The sequence below is a fragment of the Micropterus salmoides genome, unplaced genomic scaffold (assembly GCF_014851395.1).
Source record: "Micropterus salmoides isolate LMB-PRFRI ecotype aquatic unplaced genomic scaffold, ASM1485139v1 Ms_hic_scaffold_12, whole genome shotgun sequence".
Lineage (NCBI taxonomy): Eukaryota > Metazoa > Chordata > Actinopteri > Centrarchiformes > Centrarchidae > Micropterus > Micropterus salmoides.
The window spans coordinates 3,334,318-3,359,863 of NW_024040263.1; the positions used below are offsets into that span (position 1 = coordinate 3,334,318).

General features: G+C 38.6%; 1 protein-coding gene across 2 annotated transcripts in view; it reads right to left on the reverse strand.

Annotated features, from left to right (window-relative positions):
- The window catches only part of mad1l1 (mitotic arrest deficient 1 like 1), a 65,546-nt gene that overhangs the window by 16,247 nt on the left and 23,753 nt on the right, over window positions 1-25,546 (reverse strand). The window contains exons 16-18 of one of the 2 annotated variants that reach the window (XM_038712885.1): window positions 14,434-14,665; window positions 9,458-9,651; window positions 908-5,370 (exon numbers count right to left, since the gene is read on the reverse strand). In XM_038712885.1, coding sequence (XP_038568813.1) covers window positions 5,251-5,370; window positions 9,458-9,651; window positions 14,434-14,665 — 546 coding nt within the window. In that variant the 3' untranslated portion in view covers window positions 908-5,250. Of the gene's footprint in view, window positions 1-907; window positions 5,371-9,457; window positions 9,652-14,433; window positions 14,666-25,546 lie in introns of those variants that run through there. The other variant, XM_038712883.1, reaches the window with a different exon arrangement.

The following is a 25,546-nucleotide window of genomic DNA, read 5'->3' on the forward strand; positions in this document are numbered from 1 at the left end:
CTGAAATTTGCTCTGCCCTTAGTAGGTGGTACATGAAACTGCTCTGCACTGGGAGTCATCTTTGAAGTATGATGGACAGGTCATTAATCAGCAGATTAGAGCTGAGAGAATGACAGTGTGCTGACCTCTTGTAGTGTTAAACAAAGCCAGGGCTATTAGAAGAAACCCGGCCATTGGGATGGATTTTTTTATAATTAAAATTCCAAGCAATACTTTCCAAGGAAGGAAGAAAAGGCGTATTTCTATGCTGTGTGAATTTCAGCCAGATCTCAATAAAAAACATTATATGCAGTGTGCATTTCAGACAGGACTCATAACAAAACAAACTGGGCTGATAAACAAGATTTAGCCGTTGGAATATTGAGAAGCTCAGCAACAGGTGAGTTTTTCCAGATTAACTGTGAATTTGCAGTCACATTGTCTTTGTTACCTACACATATTTACTATTACAGATGCAGTTTTGGGCTGACTTGTAAAGCAATTTGTTAGAATTGCTATGCTAATGAATACTTCTCTTTGCCTCTCATACATAAACAGTGAAGTCCTGTCCAGACCTTGTTTGGCCATTTTGTTACTGATTTGGTTTATGTCACATAAACCTGTCTTATATCTCAGGTGTACAGGTAACATTTAGTTTAAAGGAACTTTCTATTTGTGTACTTCTTGGGTTTAACTCAGTGAGGTTACACTTGTGTTTTTCATTATTGCTCTGGCTCCATCGTGTAAATCATGATGCAGGTTAGGACTGAATTAATCATATGTTTATTGAAAAAGCAATTTGAAAGAGTGCAATTTACAAATTTAATTATAAGTTACATTATTAACAATATCTGACTACATTAGGGGGGCATACTAAGCGTTTTGTAGTAAGCCCAGGCCACATAATTAAAGTTAAACAGACCCAGCATTTATGAGGACAGTTTTTTATTATAGGTGGCAAAGCTGAAGATCACAGAGCAAACAATGTTTATAGCTTATTAAATATGGGATAAACTGGACATTGTTACTGCAGAAAAATACCCAAGTTTATTTGCAATTAAACTTTTCTCCAACTGTTAGTACAGAAAAATCCTGGAAGGACGAGAATAACTAACAGAACAGTTTGACATTAGTAAAATCATCGTTTAATGCCAGTTATAAGTCAGAAAAACTGCAATTAATAATTTTCCACAGTATTCTTGTCTGGGTTCTTGAAATTGTTTGCATGGATACATGACCTCCTGATTTAATTTGCATATAACAAAAAAACCCTGCTTATCTTGATTTTTTTTTTGAGAAAATTCTGGGGGAATAACAGTTCATCACTTGTCAGTATGTATTGCTACTTGACCAATAGTCTTCTATCAACCCTGTCTGTGTGTCAAAGTGATGTTTTTTGGGTGATGAGATCAGGTGGCTAATTACAAGCCTTGGTAGCACAAATACTCAGAGGAAGCTCATAAGACAGGTGACCTTTTACTGTGATCCAGCAGCACAGAGAATATTTACAGCATGAAACATTTTAGCTAATATGACAGTAAAGTGCACCCTAAGCGTTTATACCCATCAGCCATAACATTATGATAACCTGCCTAATATTGTGTAGATCCCCTTTTGCTGCCAAAACAGCCCTGACCTGTTGAGGCATGGGCTCCACTAGACCCCTGAAGGTGTGCAATGGTGGTATCTGGAACCAAGACATTAGCAGCAGATCTTTTAAGCCCTGTGTAAAATGCGAGGTGGGGCCCCCATGGATCAGACTTGTTTGTCCAGCACATCCCACAGATGTTCGATTGGATTGAGATCTGGGGAATTTGGAGGTCAAGTCAACCTTGAACTCGTTGAGTTCCTCCAACCATTCCTGATCGATTTTTGGTTTTGTGGCAGGGTGCATTATCTTGCTGAAAGAGGCTACTGCCAGGGAATACTGTTTCCATGCAAGGGTGCACATGGTCTGCATCAATGCTTAGGTAGGTGGTACATATACATGAATGGCAGGACCAAAGGTTTCCCAGCAGAACATTTCCCAAAGAATCAACACCGCCGGCTTGACTTAGTCCCATAGCGCATCTTGGTGCCATGTGTTCCCCAAGTAAGCGACAAGCACGTACCCGGCCAGCCACGGGATGCGAAAGGAAACGTGATTCATCAGACCAGGCCAACCTTTTTCCATTGCTCTGTGGTCCAGTTCTGAGGCTCACATGCCCATTGTAGGCACATTCAGCAGTGGACAGGAGTGAGCTGGTCTGTGTCTGCCCTATATACAACAAACTTCTTCCCTTGGCCTACTATCGATAAGTACTGACCACTGCAGACCAGGAACACGGCACAAGAGCATCGGTTTTGGAGATGCTCTGAACCAGTAGTCTAGCCATAAAAATGTGGCCCTTGTCAAAGTTGCTCAAGTCCTTATGCTTGCCTTGCGTTGCGCTTTTCTGCTTCTAACACATCAACTTTGAGGACACAATGTTTACTTGCTGCCTAATATATCCCACCCAATGACAGGTGCCAGAGTAATGAGATAATCAGTGTTATTCACTTCACCTGTCAGTGGCGATAATGTTATGGCTGATCGGTGTATCTTATCTGTACTTACGAAGGGGAAAGAGAAGAAAAAATATAATTGATCTATGCTAGTAGCGGCTAATGTAGCCTTGATCCACAAGCCTCAAGCAGAGATGAGGAGCGGGCTACAGTGGTCTAGTAAACTCACTTCTTTTTGACTCACTGACAGATTTTTTTTTTCATTTTCAAACTTGTAGTTTTTAGCCTCAAGTGGCATTACTTGCGCCAATTCATCATACTTCACACATCTCCCTATGGAGCCATTAAAGACTTTATGCAACTTTTCCCACATATGCAGTAGTACTCCTCAAAACCTGTAAACAGACTTTGATGTGGTGAGCTCCCCTTTAAACTCCTCAGTGCACAACCCAACCAAGTTCGTGACATCATGTGCAAGCATGAGCAGATCTTGATAAATGACAGTCAAAGTGATCAAAAAGACATCTTGTTTTCCCCTAAAATCTAAATGTGCCGATAAAACCATGTGACTGACTGGGTTAAGTGATAAACACAGAGTTATGAAATCAACATGTGTGAACCGCAGTGAGTCTGTACCGAGCTGGAGAGAACATCTCCCGCTCAGGAATATTCATGACCTCAGGTTGACTTGTGGACTTGCGTGTTGGGTTCTGATGTATCAGGTTACCATGGAGACAGCAGACATATGTTCCGAACACCGACCAGAGGAGCAAGTGACGCCGACAAGCGCACGCACACAAATGTGCGTGCACAGACACACAACCGCATATATTCACATACACCCTGAGGGCAAGCAGGACAGGAAACTGTCAGGAGAAATCAGAGTCAACATTCTCTTCCTTCTCTGGGATTTTAACTCCAAGATTTCTCTCTGAAGGTTTAAGTACATAAAGTCATACCCACTGAAAACACGGTTAATTTATTCACTCTTGTATTCCCATCAGCCTTTGTGTTTACTGTTTATTAGTGCTTTGCTCATGTTTATCTTCATAGCTATCAGCGATACATCAGTGAGTGTTTTGTTTCAGTCAGTGAACAAAGTGAAATTCAGTCCCAGCAAGCCTTCTTTCTTTTCCCAAACACCCCCACATTTATCCTTTTTAGTTTTATATTCGTTTTATTGCCCTCAGTTCTGTATTATATACAAGAACAAGAGCTCACGCATGTCCACGCACACAAAGAAATTTTCGAAGACTGCAACCAACGTATGATAGGAATACAAGACATAATGGATCTTAGTGTAATTTCGGTAATTATACAAGACCCATTTTGTTCAAGGAAAGACTTGAGATACACTTACAGTACACACAAACATTCACCCACAATCTCACAACTAATATCTTGACAGAATATCTTTTATAACAGAATTGGTCTTTAGTCTGCATCATGACCTTGTTTGATCAGATTCAGCTAAAAATAGGTGTACCACAGTGCCACAGCAAGAGTTGAATTTTCTTCTCAGAATGAGTAAAGTTGGAACAGTATTCATGGAAGAAACCTGAATACATAAATATGGTAAACAAAGTCAGCAATACGCTGGACATATCAAAAGAAAATTGAGGAGGGCATTCACTGATGTAGTACTGTACATTTCCTCATTCATCCAATGCAAGCCAATAGTTCTCTTAATGAAGGGGCTTTAGTTGAATATTTGTCAGTCCAAGTACATAGAAGGTTTCATATCTTTAAAGTTTAATTTTAAAGTTATGATTCAATTAGATTTTTAAATTGAATCATAACTTTAAATTTTGAATTATAAATGCTAAAATAGTGCCTTGTATTAAACTAACTCTTTAAAAAGGTTACTGTGAATGACTGCATAATCAATGTGCAAATACATTGTATCATAAACCAGTGTAATATGTTATCACATCACAACATCCGAAAATGCTTTCTGTCTGGCATCATTTGATCATCAAGTTAAGACTCTTCTTGTATGTTTGCCAGCATGTTTAGGGTGTAATTATCTGGTTTAGAAAAAATGCTCATTTGCTTACCCGTAAGAACTGTTATTGTACCTGTTACACAGAAGTAGTATAGTATAGTAGAATAGTTTTGATACAAACTTGTGTTACAGGCAGTACAGTTGTTTTGTGAATGAATTATTTTGAGAGTTACAAGAGATAGGAAAAGAAAAATATTGGCATAACTGTCCTTTTAAAATCAGCAGTATTGGTACTTTTTAACTACTTGCTTTAAAATGAGCTTGCTCATTCCACTTTACTGTCTAATCAATAAAAAATGGTTATAAAAGAAAAATTACAACACCTTTTGGGTCCTTATTTAAAGTAGCTGCCACAAATAACAATCTAACACTCCAGTGTCATCAACTCTGATTGGTCAGAAAGAGAGAGGCAAAGATAACAGGCACTGAGTCAGAAAAATAGAATGACTTGAATCAGAAACGTTTTTGGCCCCACTTCACCAGCTCCTGACTGCTCCCATGCTTGAGTCCTGTAGCCAGCAGCAACCCTGACAGTTTAGCTGTGCTTCAAAGTTATTTTGAATTAAGATCTTACAGAGGTCTTACACACACACACACAGGCAAACACACATTTGTGGGCGTTAATCATTCCCGAGTGGCTTATAAAACAGAGACAGGTCATTAAGACGAGACAGTGTTCATAAACTCTACTTTATTAACTGTCCTCTTCCGTCTGCCACTCTCACAGATTCAAATTATTTAGCTTTTTCAAAAGGCGCTATTTCATTCTTTCTGTCTACGCATCACCTACCTTCCACCATTCCTCCATACATTATTTTCTTTCCCTCCATCTCTCTGGTGAGAGCATTGACAGTTAATTGGGAGTGTGTTTTAATGAGCTGGCCCTGAGATTCTATCTTCTCCTTTCATTAGGAAGTGTCAAGGAAGTGAAGGAAGAGGGAGGGAGAAAGGAAGAGGGAGGGAGAAAGGGAGGGAGGGAGGGAGAAAGAAAGAAAGAAAGAAAGAAAGTCTGTTAGTTGATAGAGAACATCTAGAAGTTTCTAGCTTCAGTGTCACTGCTGTGGAGAGCACAGCTCTGTGCGTGTTTGTTTATTTGTTAATGAGCTAATCAATAGCGGAGGTTTGTAAGCTCAGCAGAGGGTCTGCTCTGGGAGATTACTTACAGAGAAGCAGAACTTGTAAGACTTGTTTGTCTACAATGTGCCTCTCGTTTTATTTTATTTCTTACTTACGTTTCTCAGGTACAAATAGGTCTACAAACATAAGAGATCTCTAAGATATCTAACGCACTGCTTTATTTGAGCTAATACATGTCTTTAGACAGCATGATCTTATGATGAAAATGAAGTACTATTTTTCTATTATTTTCTATTATCTAAAAGAAAAGAAATTAACAAAACTTGTTATTTCTTGGGTCTGCAGCAATCTAATCTTAAAAACACCTTCTGAACTATCTGAATCTTTAAATGAGCAAATGTTAATGTTGTAAAATGCAAGCTGTGTCTCCCTCTCCTTGAAACTTCTGGAAGAAAAAATGTTTAAATAACTCACCCGCTCGCACAGCTAAGGTGTTTATCGCGCTGATTAGCAGGGCCTCAAATACCTAATCACTGATGCTAATCAGCCCTCTCACCTAGGGGTGAGCTAAAAATATAAATTACACACATGCTCACACAAATATTTTCTGCACACTTTCCCTATCAAAATAATTCTGCCATCACACCCATTTGAACATAACATTGCATTAATCCATTATTAATTGACAAACAGCATTTCTCCACATAAACTAGCTATGAAATAGCTTCTGTACTGTACAGGTTCTTGTTTTCTCCACTATAAAAAGAACCACACAGTTAGTGTGGACTTTTGATCTCTCACCACTCACATACGGTCTGGCTGTTAAGAGAAACGCACTTTCTAACTTTATTCTGAAAATTTATCAGCATGCACCCGGCAACGTAATTACATTTCTGTTGACTTTGAAATCTACAACTCTGTAAAATTTAAAACTTATTAGGGTAAATGCTTTGGAGGTGAACATCTTGATTAAACAGAAGATAAAGTTGATGCAATGATAAAACAAACACTCTACGATGCCATATCATTGTGTTAACATGCATATAGTAGCATGCAAACGTTTAGCATGTCAGCTGGCTCAGTTGGCACTAAAGTACAGTAATCCATCATTAATTATGATTCATGAATTGAAGTACGTATTCAACGTATTCCTTTGGGACTACTGCGCCTGTGAAAATTATATCCACCAAAAGTGCTTCTTTTTGCCACCGACAGTCTCAGACTGTTACACCAGGTGTCTGACAATAACATGGAAAGCATCCCTATGAGTAACACCTGCTAACACCCCTTGATGTTAACCAGAAAAAGAAGTCTTGCTCATGGACAATTATTGCTCTGAAATCTCATGAGAGGCGAGCTGTTTAAGGAAGACGTCGGTGGAAATGTGAGTCAGAGCTGGAGAGGAATATTTTGTTTTGTCCAAAACTCAATAGAGTTTAGGACAAAACAAGAGTTTTAATCAATCTGATTTAATGACCTTTGGCTTTAGGAAATTGTGAGCAGCATTTAATTTATTTTTGTATTATGTATTTTTTTACATTGTATAAATTAAAGGGTAAATCTAGGTAATAATCAATTATACAAATCGTTAGTTTTAGCAGTACTTTGAATACACAGACTGTGTGCTGACAATTTTGATAGATGTAATGGGAAAACAGTTGTTTAAATTACAACATGTGAGCCAAGTTAGTGACAAAGACTGAACAAAACAAAACATTTCTTACAGTCATTATTACCACTATCACAGTGTCTCCTTACCATTACTGTTGAGACTCACATAGGACTGAATGAGTGAGAGAGACAGAAAAGCACTTCACAATTTAACTTGAAACGTTTCAATTACCAAATCATAGCAATGTTAAAAGCTGAAAAACAAGAATAAGGCTAAAGAAATAATTTAAATGAAAGTGTGACATAATGAATGTGTGAGAAGAGAGCGAGAGAGAGGTAATGTGACAGTTGCAGGTTAAACAGATTACACCATGGGTGGGGGGGATTTGGGAGCCTCTGCTAGAGGGGGATATTAGCAGGATTATCTGGCAACCCTGTTGCTGAGGTGAATAACATTAGAATCCTATTTCTAAAGACTTCTACGCTTCCTGTCCAAAATCCCCCCCTTTTCTTTTCACTTACTCCTGCCTCATCCTACAATTAGTCCACTTTATATTCTTATAACCCAGATTACACTCACACACACGTGCCAAGAACATGTTATGTATATTGTATTCATTTGTGTGTTTGTGCGTGTTCCTTTAGGTGTGTGTGCGGTGCTAGTGTCGCATTCCATTAGTGGTACAGGCCTCTCTGCTCCCATAGGCCACCAGGCGCGTGTGTCATACACACTCTGAGAACACCCTGAATACTAATACAAGAGGTGTTAGCATCTGTTTTGTGTGTGTATGTGTGTGTGTCTGTCTCTGTACATCTGTATGCAAGGTGGGGTGGAGACTGTTGAGATTGGAGCGAGTATGTGTGCATCTGAGTGTGACAGTGCACACTATGAGGGCATTACGATTGTGTGTGTGTGTGTGTGTGTGTGTGTGTGTTCGTTCTATGGACGCAGTCTGAGGTTAATAAATATTGACAGTGAATTATCTCTTCTGGCAGGGTCGCAGGTGGATTCGATGGAGCAGATTGGACACACCAGCAAGAAAAAAAAATACATGTACGCGCACATGTACATTCAAACCCTCCACCCCCCACTATCTTATTCTCATGATATCCTCTACTCAACAATCATTCGAGTGAGTCCTTGAGCAAGGCAGTACTGACTGGTGGCAATCGACTAGCACTTGAACACAATAATAACCCTGCCAAGATAATAAAGCTGACTTCTACCTTGCCAGTATGGATTCTCCACTTTTTCTGTTCTAGCTAGAGGCCCCACTTTCATAACGCAACACAGCAACAACACAGTGATTAGCTACTGCTACACACTCAAGATCAGAGAGCAACAGAGAGAGAGGAGAGATAAACAACAAGAGAGAGATAAAGAGAGAAACAGTGTAGCAGGACAGGATGGAGAGAGGAGAGAAGGGAAGGAAGGAGACAAAGAGGTAAGTGCGAAGGGAGCACAGCAGGATGTTTTCACTGTAAAGCTACTTAAGGAAAGGATTTGCTCAACAGCTAGGGGACAGACACACATGCAGTTTTTATTTAGCCCACTCAATGAGTGTATGGGGAGTGGAGATCGATTAATGCAGCCCAGCCCTGTGACACTGCCCAGTCATCACTCTCTCCCACTCACACACACAAACTCACAGGCTATCATTCCTCCACTCATGAGGTACACACAAATTCAATACACACAGCAGAGGAGAGTCTCTATATCGATGTAGTGTTCCTCTCCCTGCATGGCCGAGTCGGGCACAAAGCTATAATGTAGCCTAATGGTGCATAAACGTGAATATGGGGGGCACAGTTTTAAAAAATGGGGGGGGCACGACTTGCAAGGTCAAATTTGCACTTCCTGAAGCATTCTCACCGAGACAGGTATCAGCACATAAACAGATTCTACAGCCTGTAGGAATTTTGTTGTTGACAGTGTTTCCCTTTTAAATTCACACTTCTATGTTAATGATCATGGCGCATAAGCTTACAGAAATACACACTGCCTGTGGCTCATAGCTACCTGCAACCATATTTGATCTCACCAAGCGTGTAGGTACATTTACGTAAAGCTAAAGATATCTTGATAATAGTGATATCATTATATAAGACTGGAAATATGGGATTTTGATCATGTAATAATGTGATATAGTTTTACTGTGTGTTGTTCTGGTACTAAAAACACTGGTCTTAAAGTTCTGTCGTAACTTGTGTGTCTTTCTTGTGTATATGTTACCTTATATCAACATTCAACTACTCTGATTGTGTCCATGTTGCCCAGCCCTAAATGTCAAGTAAGTGTACCTTTTTGAAGAGCAGGGAGTCGTCCATGTGCTCTGCATAGACTGAGGTGAGCCTGTACTGGTTCTCAGTGGTGATATCTATCTGATAGCCGGTCAGGACATAGCAGACTGTGCGGAACTCTTGAATTTTCTTCTGAAACACCTCCTTCAGTCTCTGGTTCCTGAGCTCTGAGCTCTCCATCTGCTTACGTAAATCTGTAACACACAAAGAAGTTGAGACATCAGTTTGATATGCTGACACTGGTCTGGAATGTAAGTACATTTAGTTGTTAGCTATATTTTCATAACATCACTCTATATTTACATGAACAACACTGAGGCATTTCACTCTAAGACATAGCTATATGTACAGTGGATAGTTACCCCTGTTAAAATGCCAGGTTCTTATGATGTAAAATAATGAGATCATGTCACAAGTTTTTCCACCTTTAAAGTGACCTATAATGTGAATAATTAAATTGAAAAACAAACTGAAATCTTCGAGGGGCAAAAATGAAAAATAAACCTGGTTGCATAAGTGTGCATACCCTCTTAACTGGGGAGCCAATCACATTCAAACTCAGGTTAAATAGAAGTCATTACACACCTGCCATCATTTAAGGTGACTCTGATTAATCACAAATAAAGCTCAGCTGTTCTAGGAGGATTTTCCTGATATTTTCTTAGTTGCATCTCTGAGCAAAAGCCATGGTCCGCAGAGAGCTTTCAAAGCATCAGAGATCTCATTGTTGAAAGACAAGTCAGGAGATGGGTACAAAAGAATTTCCAAAGCATTAGATATACCATGGAACACAGTGAAGACAGTCATCATCAAGTGGAGAAAATATGGCACAACTGTGACTTTACCAAGAACTGGACTTCCATCCAAAATTGATGAAAAGACAAAAAGAAAACTGGTCAGGGAGGCTTCCAAGAGGCCTACAGCAACATTAAAGGAACTGCAGGAATTTCTGGCAAGTACTGGCTGTGTGGTACATGTGACAACTATCTCCCGTATTCTTCATATGAATGGGCTACAGGGTAGGGTGGCAAGACAGAAGCCTTTTCTTACAAAGAAAAACATCCAAGCCCGGCTGAAGTTTGCAAAAACAAACATCAAGTCCCCCAAAAGCATGTGGGAAGATGTGTTATGGTCTGATGAAACCAAGGTTGAACTTTTTGGCCATAATTCCAAAAGGTATGTTTGGCGCAAAAACAACACTGCACATCACCCAAGGAACAGCATACCCACAGTGAAGCATGGTGGTGGCAACATGATGCTTTGGGGCTGTTTTTCTTCAGCTGGAACCCGGGCCTTAGTCAGGGTGGAGGGAATTATGAACAGTTCCAAATACCAGGCAATTTTGGCACAAAACCTTCAGGCGTTGGTTAGAAAGATAAAGATGAAGAGGAAGTTCACCTTTCAGCATGGCAACAACCCAAAGCACACATCCAAATCCACAAAAGCATGACTTCACCAGAAGAAGATTAATGTTTTGGAATGGCCCAGCCAGAGCCCAGACCTGAATCCAATTGAACATCTGTGGGGTGATCTGAAGAGGGCTGTGCACAAGCCATATCCTCGCAATCTGACAGATTTGGAGCGCTTTTGCAAAGAAGAGTGGGCAAATATTGCCACGTCAAGATGTGCCATGCTAATAGACTCCTACCCAAAAAGACTGACTGCTGTAATAAAATCAAAAGGTGCTAGTATTAGTCTAAGGGTGTGCACACTTATGCAACCAGGTTATTTGAGGGTTTTTATTTTTCATTTTTCCCCCTCAAGGATTTCAATTTGTTATTCAATTGAATTGTTCACATTATAGGTCACATTTAAGGTGGAAAAAGTTCTGACATGATTTATCTTTGTCTCATTATTTTACATAAGAACCTGCCATTTTAACAGGGGTGTGCAGACTTTTTCTATCCACTGTATTAGACTTCTCCATGGAGCTCCACAAGTACATGCTCAACTCACTTAGATCATGCAGCTTAGACGAACGGCTTCATATCCAATATAAACTCCCTGAGGCCTTCCATCTGCTCACTTAGGGTCTACAAAACACTATAATGCACAGAGTGTAGCGGTGACTAAAGCAGTCAGCTGCGTCTCCTAGCTGTGAGCAGAGTGATTCACAGAGGGGAGAAGCAGGATGGGGCTTGACTTTAATTTGTTGAAAATCAATTTGTGATAATTACTTTAATTTGAAGACTTGATTTGAGAAGGCAGAGAAATTAGTTTGTCTGAGTGAAAATTAGTCGTTAAGGAGGGAATTATTTAGAATGTTAACACTGCGGAAAAAGTTAAAAGTGATACACATACATGTGGGTGTGTGGGATGTGCATGAATATAATGTAATGTTAGAAATGGTAAAGGAAACCAGAACAAGCACAAAGAGGCAAATGTTTCCATCATGTTACTGTTCACACACTGACAAATGCCTGTCTTTTGTCTTGTCATTGTTTCTCATTTCTGCCAAGTTAAACAAAAATAAATAAACACGGGGAATGAAAACAGGCAAGAGCACCAGAAAAAGAATTAAAAATGGAGACCAAGGCAGATACAATTCATATTTAACACCCCAGAAAAGCTTAGCTTAGCTTGTGCTGATTAATTTTTTCAAGGTCAAAAGGCATTTTTCAAATGTGCGTCTACTTTGATAACAGTAATATTTTACTTAACCAGCGCTATATACACACCTACTTATAGCCAACACCAACCAGTCACTATTATCTTAGCTTTCACACACACACATTTTTTTATATTCTTGCAAGAGTAGTTAATAGTAACAGTGGTGCACTTTTATAGTCAAGGCTTTTAACCCTGCTATGATTGAGAATTACTTCTACCCATCATTCTTCTCTTCATACAGCTTAGCCTATCACATTTTTATCTGTCATTATTAATCAAGTAAATGGCTAGAGAGTATAAACTTCTAAAAGAGTCTGGGAGTGTCTGTCTGTGTGCCTGTCTGTCTCCTGGGTGACTGGGCTCCTCTTGAGTGTCAGTCAGTGCTGATAAATACTGTTTCAAGACTTCAGCATTGTGACAAAGCTGTCACTATATGACAGCTTTCAAACTGCCCTGAAAATGGCTGTTAATTCTCAAGTGGCGCTTCATGAAGAAGCCGCCGCTTCAATACACTGTAACAGACAAATGGACATGTACACAGGTAAATGTATACAAGCGCACACAACAAATGAGCCAATGGGTAAGTATTCGGGGTTAGAAGATTGTGTCAAGTTTTGCAAAAGTTGGTGACTTCTGACTTTTGCCCTTAATTGGTCTCTCTGGATCTGGCCGCGCTGTCTATTAAAAGCTGTCAAGAAAATTTCACTGCTGAGGAAGCTTCTTATTTATATATTTTTGCCAAACTCATTTTTCACCCTGAACTAAAGTGTGCACTTGTATATGCTGAAGGTAACATGGAAAACTTCAAAAACAGGTAATGAAACAAATCATTCGTTGTTTTACCAACAAAGAACAGCAGAAGTTAAAATAGGAAAACCAGTGTAATAGTGTAGTATCGTCCTGACTAATTACTTCTGAAGAATACTCAAGTTGAAATGGAAAGAAGAAAGGAAGGTTAGCAGTAAAAGTTATGAAAAATATACTATTTGTGAAAATAAACAAAAACTTAAAAGTAAAAATAAAGCATTGTCACAGTTGAAAATTTTTTATTTTTTTTAAATCACCTGACAAGGAGATGATAAAATAGAGACAGGTTATAGCAGTAAAATGGCTGGCACAATTTTGTGGGATTTTTGTCATCATCAATCATTGCTATAATTAACTTCTTTTTTGAGAGACAACTTTCAAAAACTCATTTCAACTTATTTCATGGGGGTCTAAAACTAAAGATCAGTCATATAGCATATTAAGTAATACTTTTTTATATAAATCTTTGCCAATCTCAAAGACATGAAAATGATCTTGTTTCTTTGATACTTTTCCTGACATGCTATTGCGTTGACCCTGGTCTGAAGATAAGAACAGATATCACACATTAAGTTGGCATTATCTGTTACAGTTTAAATTGAGCACACCGGTGAGAAACTCAATTATCATAAAAGAAAAGGACAGGAGAAAAATGGGTCCGGAACAGACAGACCAAACTAAAGACAGTGGGAAATGACAGAGAAAAGACAAGAGTGAAAGGAAGCGTAAAAAGGAAAGAAAGAAGGGCAGAAGTTGGAAAATGAGAAGAGACAAGAGATGAGTTAGTGTTGGTGAGCGAGACAGTGGTCCCTCAGAAGACAAATTAGCCAACAGACTGCCAGCGATGAACTTCCCTGAACTCCAATTAAATATTTAACCCTATCATAACTACACTTTCTCCCTCTAACTGTATGTCATATAGTCACACCTACAAGGACGAAGCCTCAGTGGCCTCAAATTTAAATATCAATGAAGCAGTTCCCTTCTTATTTCGGTTTAGGACGCAGCCAGTAGAGGGTGTAGGTTAATGGTTTCTCTCATTTAATGCTTTTCATCAGTCTAAAGGGGGACAGGACCTGGGAAATGTGCTGTGTAGAAAGTAGTAAAATATCACATTGCTTCCTTAAAGTTACTTTTTACCTTTTACCTTTGTAACTAACAGTATAAATAACCAAATAAGTAATCATTCAAATATAACTCTGTTTCAGTTTTATTTAGCCAATCATACTGAATGTACTGAGTGGTTGCTATGCAATGTATTTGCAAAACACTCCAAGCATAGCACAATTCAACAACTTGCTATAACTAATTGCAGCTTAGGTTCATCCCTTTCTATGCATACACTAACTGTGTCCTACATTAACGTAGGATGTGTTGGTGAAGATTTATTTGTCGTAGAATGTTTGCTCTGGCACCATGTTCAGCTCCATAAAAATTTATGGTAATGGAAATGTGACAGACAATTAAAAAAAAGTCAATGCAACTCCCCAACCCCGTCTCTTTTCTAATGAGCCAAATCAGTACGCGTGAGTATGTAAATGTGAGTCTGTGGATCTTACCCAGCACCTCCTTCGATGGTGGTAAGCTGAGGCCGAGGCTGGAGGTGTGCATACTGGAGACGTCTTGAGAATGGACCAGAGCACCTCCATCCTGCAACGAGCGCACGAGTTCCCTGAGACGCGTCACTTCCTCCCGAAGAGACTCAACTTCCTGCTGGCGCTGTTGCTTGGCAACAGTGGTAGGGTTCAATTTGAAGTGGAGAACTCGGGTTTTGACTGGATCATAGTCGCCCTGACACAGAAAGTGGCATTAAGACAAAGATTAGACACCCCTCATATGTACAGTTTTTATTTTTAAATTAAATTAAATCCAGAGATGACATACTGTTCACAGTAACGTGATAAATAATGGCAGAGCCCAAAACTCTCTCATCTGCGAAAAATGTCTAAAATTAGATGCAGTACTAAAGCAGGTCAATACGTGTTTTTGGTTTCTTCCCATTGTTGAGAATTCACATTACAACACTACTACACTTGGAACACCAAGTGCACGCCTGCTGAACCAGCATGCTCACATTTAAATCTTTTCTTAAGCTTAGTTCCATTTTGCCAATGTTTCTTTTACTGCACTTAAGACACTCTGAAGCTACCGCTGGCAGACGACAAGACTCACTGTGACCAACAAAGATAATATTCAAGCACATAACCACGTAAAATCAGAAGTTATTTGTCCAGATTAAACAAATGACATAACAGGTTAATTAATGAGCTCTGGAGCTGCTGGTAGGCAGATTCTTTTACCTTTGGACAGAGGCAGGTTAGCTGTTTCATTTCAAGTTAAGCTAACTGGCTGCTGACTCTAGCTTCATAGTTAACAGACAGACATAACAGGTGTGACAGGCATCCAACACTTGGCGAGAAAAGAGAGATTTCCCAAAATGCCGAACCTTTAAATTGGCCTAGCATAGCCATGATCCACGTTTATGGTCATTGTCCTGCTAGAAAATTAATTCTATGTCACATTACTTCAGAGCAGAAGGTGTGTGACAGGCATCTGCAGTGAACAATGGTATATCCTTTTTGGTCAAAGTGTACCTGTTCAACTTCAAGTTACCAGCGCCATTCTACCCCTCACCTGAATATTTTCACCTAGCGCTGAACAATTAGTTGCATTTGCGATATGATGTGTACCACGACTTGTTGTACAATGGCCTTAAGCTTGACAGAAGCTGACACAACAGAAACTTAAGTGTCACAAAGGGAATGAAATTAGCACCCGCGGGTAACTTGTCGGTGGTGGTGAAATCGTTGGGCAATCCGCCACTTTGGCAGACAGGAAAAATGCACAACAGAAAGACACGTATAGTAAGGTAAGCGTATTGTGGTGATCACCGACTGTCACACACAGCCACTATTCATTTGGATCAGCTGTAAATGATTGCACAAGTCTTTGTTCAGCTGTCATTGTTCTCTGGTTTGAAATGCATCTTCTGTCACACTAAGATGACAACTTTATATAGTCATCTTCAGATCATGTAGTCAATTTAGGTTAGGGGGTTGGGGTTAGGTCTGGATGAAGAGAACACTGGCTAAAAAGTACTGGTATCCAGGAGAGAGTGACTCTATATGTCCTTCCCCACAGACTCCATGGATTTACGTATTTCTATGGAAAGTTTGTAGTAAAACACAGATGTTGGTAGAAAAGCTTGAACAGACTTTCTCAGTCAAAGCCAGAAAGAGTTTTATGGAAACCATCAGAGAGTGTGTGCAGACTGTGATTCAGAGAAATAAATAGGAAGGAGATAAGAGGTGAAGTGCATGTAAAAAAGTCCTTTCCAAGAAATTAATCCATGCTTTCAGTCACAATGACTCACGAAAACTTGTACATTTTAAATATTACACACACACACACACACACTTTGTTACCATTTACTGTTTAACTGCATTTTTTCATTTTGTCTACGCAATTGCTTCTAAAAAGAAATTGGATGTTATAAATAGCATGTTTTCATTCTCTTTGCTTGGCCTTGTTAGATTTTATCAAGTATAGTAGAAAAACAGATTGTTTATTTTCTGTGATGTCAAAGTTATAGAGCATCATTTCTAGCAACTGTGTGTTGTACTTTAGGTTACTTTATTGCAACAACAACTGTGCTGCAATGGTTTAGTTTATTGGTATCTATATGGTGTGGACAGTTGAAAACGTACGACCTGTTATGCAACAAAACAGTATCTAAAAAGGTAAATGTCCAAGAATATATATATCTTCCACAGAGCAGAAAAGGTATCTTCTTATTCATTTTAGCAGGGAAACACGCAACAACAGTCCAGTTATGATAATTAATACTTAATTAGAATACAAATTTCCAGCATTTTGGCACATTCAATTTTAAGAAATACACTCAAAATTTCTGGGGAGTAGATGTGTGGCATAAGTCAGGATTCTATCCAAATGTAACAAGTGTTAACCAAATTTTCACTACCATTATGTGAGACAATACACAACGAGACACACTGAGATAAACAGCCGCAGGCACTAATTCTCCAGTCGGGTTCCATTAAACCAACACAGAAGAAGAGAGCACGACGAGTTAAGAGAGCACCAGTCAAATCTCAAACATTGGAAAACAACGTAGCAAACATGATGTAAAATAGCATTTTACTTGTTTCATATTCATTCATATCTGCCCTTTTTTTTGGTCTCTTCAGAGGAGCAGAAGCTTGAGTGACAAATAAGTCACATGCTTCATGTACGTTAAGATTTAATCGCTATGTCTGTTTCCATTGCACTGTTGCACTTGGTTTTTATTGATACACTAACTTTTTCAACCTAATGACTTTATGATCTCAACCACAAGCTTCTGCACTGAATACATATAGCACAAGCTACAAAGCGATTAATTAAAATGCAGCAATATCCTATGAGAGTCTGGATGCATAGACCGTATAAGAAAGGGACGTAGCCAGCGTGGAAGTCACCTATCGGTTTGCTCTAAAGCATACCATGTTTTATGGCCTATTTTACTCTAAATGGGACCATAATTTATTAAATGAAGATCATGCTGTATTGAAGAAGACTAGAAAATGGAGATGCTATTCCCTGGATGAAACATGTCTACTACTAAACACTAGTGTAGGAGACAGAGTTTGGAATTCAATAAAGAAATTTTATTTCCCTTTTTCTGGGTCTAAAGTTATTTATTTTGTGTAACCTATGACTGCTCTGCTTTACCTAGCCTGCCAAAATCCTCACTAGAGAGGCCATACAGGAGCATACAGTGAAGTTATGAGCATCAGCCTTCCTACCTGCTTTATTTCCCAGTGTGTTAGTCTTTGCCCACAGCAGCAGAATACCCCTCACTGATTCCCTGTATGCAGCATAGCGCAACATAGCGCAGACTAACTCTTAGCTCACTAAAATTAGTTCACACTATTAATGTGCTGTTGTGCTTTAACCTCAGATCAAGTTAAAAAATATATATAAATTATATATACATACTACAATGCAACACTATAGGCAATACAATTGTTTTACTCAATGTTTCATAAACTCTGAAGTTTCTGAAACTAAAACACTGGCAACAGAACAGTTTTAGTACATTTTTCTTTATATCTTGATGCCATTATTATATTTTACTACAGTTCAACAAGATTTAACAGTAGCACTGGATCTTTCAAACTGACTAACAAAACATTATATATCATACACTGAGTGATAAATACAGATTGATGTTGGCAACAGGAGTAAACACAGAGAATGAGAAGCTAATACTAAACCAAAAATGGGAATGATGTCTCCTGAAAACGTGATTTCCTTCTTGTGTTACTTTGTTTTCTTCTGACTCTATGAGGTCTGGGTAAATGAGAAGAGTCTATCTTAGCTTAATGCCAATATAAGGAGACACACAAACAGGAAAACACACACAAAGCCTCCACACACACAACAATCTGAGCTCTTGATTACTGGCTAAATTAGATTCCATATGTCCCCAGGGCGAAGGTTGCCAAATAAACTACAGGCGTGGGGGAAAGCAAGAGGCAGACAAGGAGAAAGGGGATATGAAGATGGGAAACAGCAAAGGACATAGAAAAGAACACGGTGTAAACAAAGGCGGTTGGGCATCATTGCCTTCAGCATAGGAGAAAAGTAGCATGGATGGAGGGAAAAGGTCTCGCACGCTTATAAATAACGCTTTGTATAATTTAAAAGGAACAGAGGGTTTGAGCTTTCCAAAATGAGGAACAGAGAATGTGTGTATTTATATCAAAACAGTTTCAACTGGACTGGAAACACACGTCACAGCTAAATAAAGTCCTGGCTTAGTTTCTTCCAACATAAATGTTTTGAAGTTCTACATCTGTATATGGAGTTGCATCTGTATGTGTATTATGATGAATAGCGAGAGAAAATGGGAGGGAGAGCCAGATAGTGTGAGACAGATATGTAGATTACTATTGTTTCTGTGCTGGTTTTTAAGCTCTAAAGTGCTCAAAATGCATGCTGTCAAACAGTGAAAACTCTTTCAAACATACTTCCTTACAATTAGGTCAAGCTAAAGAAAATTTGAATGATTTGGCCGTGGAATTCATATTTTACTTTTTGGATGACTGGACTGAGCCGAGGGGCAAAGAATTAATTGACTGTTAAACAGCAAAAACAAAGGAAACGTATTTCTTTTTGGCATTAAAGCACATCACTTTCAGAGTAAGCCAAGAAATAGAATAATCAGTTTTTAATTGGTTGAACTCTCATCAAACTGAAGTGAGAAAATGGAAAAAGGCCATCTTCTTGTCTTCATCCATTTTATCTTCTGTGCAGAAAAAGGGTGTGACAGACAAAAAAGTAATCCAGTGAATAAGTATGATCCACTGCAATAAAAAGACATTTCAAACATTGATGATCATCTATGCAATGGAGAAAGGTATAATTAATTACCTTTCACTAAACATGCATGTCTGCATTTGAGAAAAGAAGGGGAATGTGGTGCACTACCTGTTTATAATTTCTAATTTAGTTCACTGCTGCAACAACAGAAAAATGCCAAATTGTCTACGTTTCAAAGTGGATGTTGGCAAACTGCTTAATATTACAGTATTTCAGTTGGCCTATTTTGTGTTTGTGTGTGTGTGTTTACATGCATATATACAGCCTACTCTTCCACACAGTATTTACAGTGCAGCAAGGTGGAGTGCCATTCTAAGTGCCCGAGGCTACATATATCTTATTCATAGAACAACAATAACAACACATCTAACATCAGGGAGCAGACTCTGTTTTAAAAAAGAGCAACAGAGCAGGAGATCAAGAGCGTGAGACAGAGAGAGAGACAGTATCAGAGGGAGGGGGCATCGAAGTCCAGGGAAGGATGTCTGTTTTAACACAGCTGAGCAGATTGCTCTGAAACATTCACTTATATACTAAAAACAGCATTGACCACAGGGGACACATGAGTCACTGATGGAACAGGTGACACACTAATGGTGAGTGAGCGTGCATGAGTGTGAGAGCAGAAGGGTACTATCAAAAAATAACTTCGAAGCACACATACACACACTCAAACCACGTGAAACTGATAAAGTGAGGTTGAATGCAGAGACAGTGAAAAAGGAAACCTCTTCCTTTGAGTCACATTGGGTGGTGTGTCTGTGGCTCAGGAGGTAGAGCGGGTTGGCTGTTTCCCCGGCTCCCCCAGCTGCATGTTGCTACAAGTGTCCTTGGCGGCTGTTCTGCCAGAATGTGCGTGAATGTAAGTTTCTGTTTGAGCACTTAGGCTCAGTGTATGAATGTGTTTGACTGGTGAATGCAGATGTAGTGTAAAAGCGCTTTGAGTGGTCAAAAAGACTAGAAAGACGCTATACAAATACGGAGCATTTACATTAACAAAAACAGATTGGCTATTTTTGAATAGCATTTCATGCCCTAAAGGCAATGATGGAACCATGGATGAATCTAGGTGGAGGTTACACTTCAGTGGGTTTTCCTGTATGGGTGAAGTCAGTATCTTTTACAAAGTATCTATACCTGTCCTGCAGAAATTATAGATGCATCAGCTCAGCCAAACTTACAAAAAAAAAACAATAGTCACTTAGCCCTACTGGCATCTGCAACACATGTTCAGAAATGTATCTCTGATATTTCTGATAGTACCCCAATAGAATGGTGGTGGTTGGAATTTCATTTGTGGAGCTCAAACCGCTGGAAATCCATGTAGAAAATGAGCAAATACAAAATCTAAGGAGTGTCCTGGTAGTTCTTGATAATGCAGACACTTAACTGTCAACTTCTCATTTAAACTGCTGGATTATCCAGAGTAACAATCCAGTATCCATGGACACAATTTCTGAAAGATATGTAGCTGATGAGTTACTAAATACAATTTTTGCCAATTTTTAATTACAACAATCAAAAGATCTGTTCAATCGGAAGAGCCAAGTAGAGTGTACATTTACTACTCTACTGTCTTAATGTCCACGGATATAATAAGATCTATATATGAAGGTTGTTTGCAGTGAACATGATCCATTTTCCCCATTTTTATGATAGTTTTTAGTTCTTTGTTGACTTTTTGAAGGAATGCAATAGAGCTACAGGTCATTTCTTATTCCTACAATACCTGTTATCAAACCTAGTTGCAATATATGGTTTTCCCTTCAGGATCCCATAACATAAATTTAAAAACATTTAATGTTGTTAGTGCTACAAAAGAAAACTGAATGATCTCTGAGCATTGTACCTCAAGAAGTAAGCTTCTGACAATTGCTACTTGATAACAGTGTGATGTCAATTAAAAAATAATCAAACAAGCAGAAATCCTAATGTGGCGTTCTGTGAAATGACTATGCTATGATGAATGCAGAGCGGTTGCTTACCTGCTCAGCAACCACTCATTCATCACAGCATGCTCATTTCATGCCCTAAAGGCAATGATGGAACCATGGATGAATCTAGGTGGAGGTTACACTTCAGTGGGTTTTCCTGTATGGGTAAAATTTGAGGATGACTAGCTAGCTAACTGCAGCAAAGATCTCCTGATAGAAAGTCTCTTAAATAACAACAGGGAGGTCACCAGGTTCCTGGTAGAAAGTAGTCATAAGCCAACTGGAGCCTGAAAGCTCAGGATAGAGGTAAGGAGTAGTAGTAAATGTGCAACAGCATCCACACTACAGTGTTTCCCCTACCATTGTTTTGGGGGGGCGGCTGCCCTTATAAACGACCCCCCTGCCGTCCCCCTGCGCATTTGGGTGTTTATGGATAAGCAAGAGTAAGCGGACGTTGTGCCTAGAAAACATGAAGGCAAAGGTCTGCAGAGCAGCAGCATCATACATGGAAGACTGAGCAGAATGGTCTCTCTCCTCTACCTTCTTAGCTAAACACCTTTTCAATATGGAAACAAGTACAATGAAGGAAATTCCCCCTGGAACAAATGGAACATGTAATAAGTCATCCTATTAATCAGACAGGTTGGTCAAGTTGAACCATCTCACCCTGAAGTGTTAGAGTGACCTTTCTTGTGTCTTTGGGCTGGTAATTGGACACCCAGTTGCATGTTGTAGTTGTTGCCAATGAACGGACGGGTTTTCTCTGTTTTATTACTTAAATATTTATCTGCATAACAAGTTAAAGATGTAATTCATAAGGTCAAGCAATTACTGATTACAGCTTTAAAAAGGTTGTAATGGGAAAACTTCCATGAGTATTCTAAAACTTTTCTAGCAGTTTTTCTCCTTTGGAAGTCTTGAAACAAAAGCAAAAAGTACTTTCATGTTCAATTAAATGTACTTCATCATAACTTTCACTTGCAACACCGTTTTTCACCACCAATATCATCATCATCAATCTGAGCTTAACTTTTGGGGGAAAAAACATTTACAGTATGCAACAAGCATTACTTATTTAAAGATTTGGCTATTTTCAACTTCAGCTTTACACTATTTGGAACAATACTGTGTGTTTCCCCCACATATAGACTTTATTTGGGCAGGCTGCCCAGGTATATTAACGGCCACCAATACGACAGCAACAGCACAGCTTAAGAAAACAAGGCAACAAGCATGCCATACTAAAGACAAAATATGATTAGCTTTTTCATCTAGTACTATGTCTTGGAAAATCTGAAAATGATGTCTAAACATTAATGTAGCTGACTATTATGAAATTGGGCATGCCCATGTAAAACAGAGACTACATTGATGCAATCTCTTGCAATGGCAACAATTATCTCTGTCTAGACACTAGCATGACAGCAAGAGCCAAACGTACAGCAGTGTTAAGTCTACCATTATTGCTGCTACGGTCTGCAATGCAAGAAATAAAATCTGATAAAAACAAGACGTTGTCATTGTCAGTTAAATTTACTGTACTTGTTGAAGCCATGATGGAGATGACATTTGCTTCCAAGTGCTAATAAACATAAATTCTCACTAGAAAGAAAACAGATAAGACCGAACAAACAAGGAGGAGAACAGAATAGCTCTTCTGCAAACCTGCCTGCAAATAACGTTAATATTCTTATTAAAACTTAATTGAATGCTTCAGGTTCTTGGTGATGGTCTTGTCAGACAAATTTGATGCAAATATCCTTAAAACCACCGTTAAAATTAAACTCAATGAAACAATCATCCAGCACACTTCTCGACTACATCTACAGTTGCAGTTTTAGCCTACTGATCTATCGTCATGGTTTTAGCCAACTAACCAATAATTTGTCAAGTTTATGTTTTGCTCCTCTCTGTCACCAAATGACAATTGGTAACACACAGAACCTATTCAAAAAGGCTCTACACTTAATATTCTGAACAACCAAGTAGGCGGTGGAGAAAAATCTGGTCCACAGGACGTAATAGGTTTACATGTCTGTCATCGTCAATAATGAATGTTTAGAATAAATAGAGAATCCACAGTTCTGAAAATAAAAGATCAAAGCTTTGCTGTTCTGCTCCTTCCTATACATAAGCCTTCTGCTTTCAAAGATGTACCCAAAAATACTTTTAATTTATGTTTTACGGCCCTTTAGTTTACTGGAAGTGCAATTTTGTTTGAGACCATGTTGCCTAAATCGTTGTAGTCAGAAATGGGAAACTGTGAGATAAATAAAGTAAATTTGTAATTAAAATGACTAATATATTTTACAAAATGATGAGATTAAGTTGCTGGCATTGAAATCATGATGGTAACAACACTGACATCTATTTATCCATCTAGCTATCCAACCATCCATCCATGCCATGACCACTGTCGTTTTCAGAGGGCACCATAAACACAGCAAGTGTGAGCTGTGTGAGTGTGAGATTCAATTTTACTTTCCCCCCAATTCTGTTTTCTATTTAAAATTTTCTGAATTCTGTGTTTTAAAATTTAAGCACATTTTGTCATCAGAAAGAGTGTACAATCATGTGGTAGATGAATAAAATGTATACAAAAACAAAATATTAGAAGTTGAATCAATATCAATGAATCTGATGTAAAATGCAAATAAGCATATATAAATATTCAAATGTATGTGCAATTATATATGGGGACAATTCACAATAAATGCATTGCTGCAATATATGTACTGTCCCTATCAAATACTGCTGGGAGTGATGACTTCCTGTTATTTCTCACAATATAAGAGCTGTTTATACTTGAAGCGTGCCGTTATTTAGTTACTTTTCGTGAACCGACCAATCACAGCCTGGAGTAGGCGGGACATTAAAAAAGGCACTACAACGCACTTTCGTAATGTTGAACTCATTGTTCTGTATGCATGGTTTTTATTATTGTCAAGTTAGTACTCTGCATAAACAAATGAGACTAACCACCTTGTAGAGCATTTTTTTTGTAACAACAACAACCCACAAAATGTAACTGTTTTGTCCAACTGGAATTAATATTAGGCTACTAATAGTAAGCTATAGTAGCCTATACCGTTATCTGAAATTATAATAAATACACAAACATTAGCACTAATAAAACCTTAACCACAGTGGTGTAGGCTAACAGAGATAGGTTTTATTTGTGAAAAAAGGTGAATCTCAACTAAAAAACTATCTGTAGGCAGATAATCCAAATCAAGTATAACCTGTAAATATATTATTATACTAACATATTACTTTACTATTATACCTTTACTCCTCCAAGTTGTGGATATATATTGTTTATCAAATGTCAGAAATAACAAGAAAATGTATAGATTTCGGTCATAAGGTAACTCATTGCCTTTACTGTACGCATACTGATCATGTTTACTCTCGCGCCAAGTCACCCCTCAGTCCCATTCCAAGTATACCCGCCAAGTCCCATTCTGAGCCAGGAAAAACCCTGGGTAATGAGCCTTTAAACTATAGTTTCTGATGTATTCTAAATATATCCACGAGCCGCCTGTCTGCAGTTAGTCAGCGTGTCTGAAATGATTAAACCAGAGCGGACATGTAAATAAACGTGAGCTGAACAAGAATCTAACACGGCTTCCTGTAGCTCCTCTTTTTGTGATGTTGTAGATGTGAAACGCTGTAGTCAGAGCTGTAACGTGCTGGTTATAGTTACAGTTAAATGAAAGTTGCAAGTCCTTGTTGTAGACATTCAACAGCAGCTCACTGTATCATAGACCGCATGAATTATACCGATGATGAGAAATGGTTTCTTGTAGATTTGGTTAGAATTAAAGAGTGCTGGTAAAGGGATGAACTAGGTGTGCTACAGATTTTGTGTAAAGTGAAATACACATGCTTATTCTCTCTCACTCTCTCTGTTTACAGATGGCTGAAAAAGTTACACCTTCCAGCAGCAAATATTTATTGATGTGAAATTGTTTACATGTTCACTTTTTGAGACTGTATTCTATTTTATTAACATAATCCATTTAGGAAAAGGTTTTATAGACCACAGACATACCAGCTTTCAATATCGGCCTGTTCTAAGTGTAGTTTATACAGTAAAGAGGCTTACTATTCAAATCATTCTCAAAATCTAAATATCGGCTCATAAATTGGCTCTTTTTCACTATAATATCGGCATCGGCCCCCAAAAACCCATATCGGTCAGGCTCTACCTAAAATACAGCTATATGAAAATCTAACTTTCTCAGGAGTGCCTCCTGACAGATTACTGGTGGGAATGATTGAGCTTGAGTCTATGAAAAGGCAGTCTCACTGGTAATCTGATCTGGTTGACAGTCACACTAGTCAGACAGGG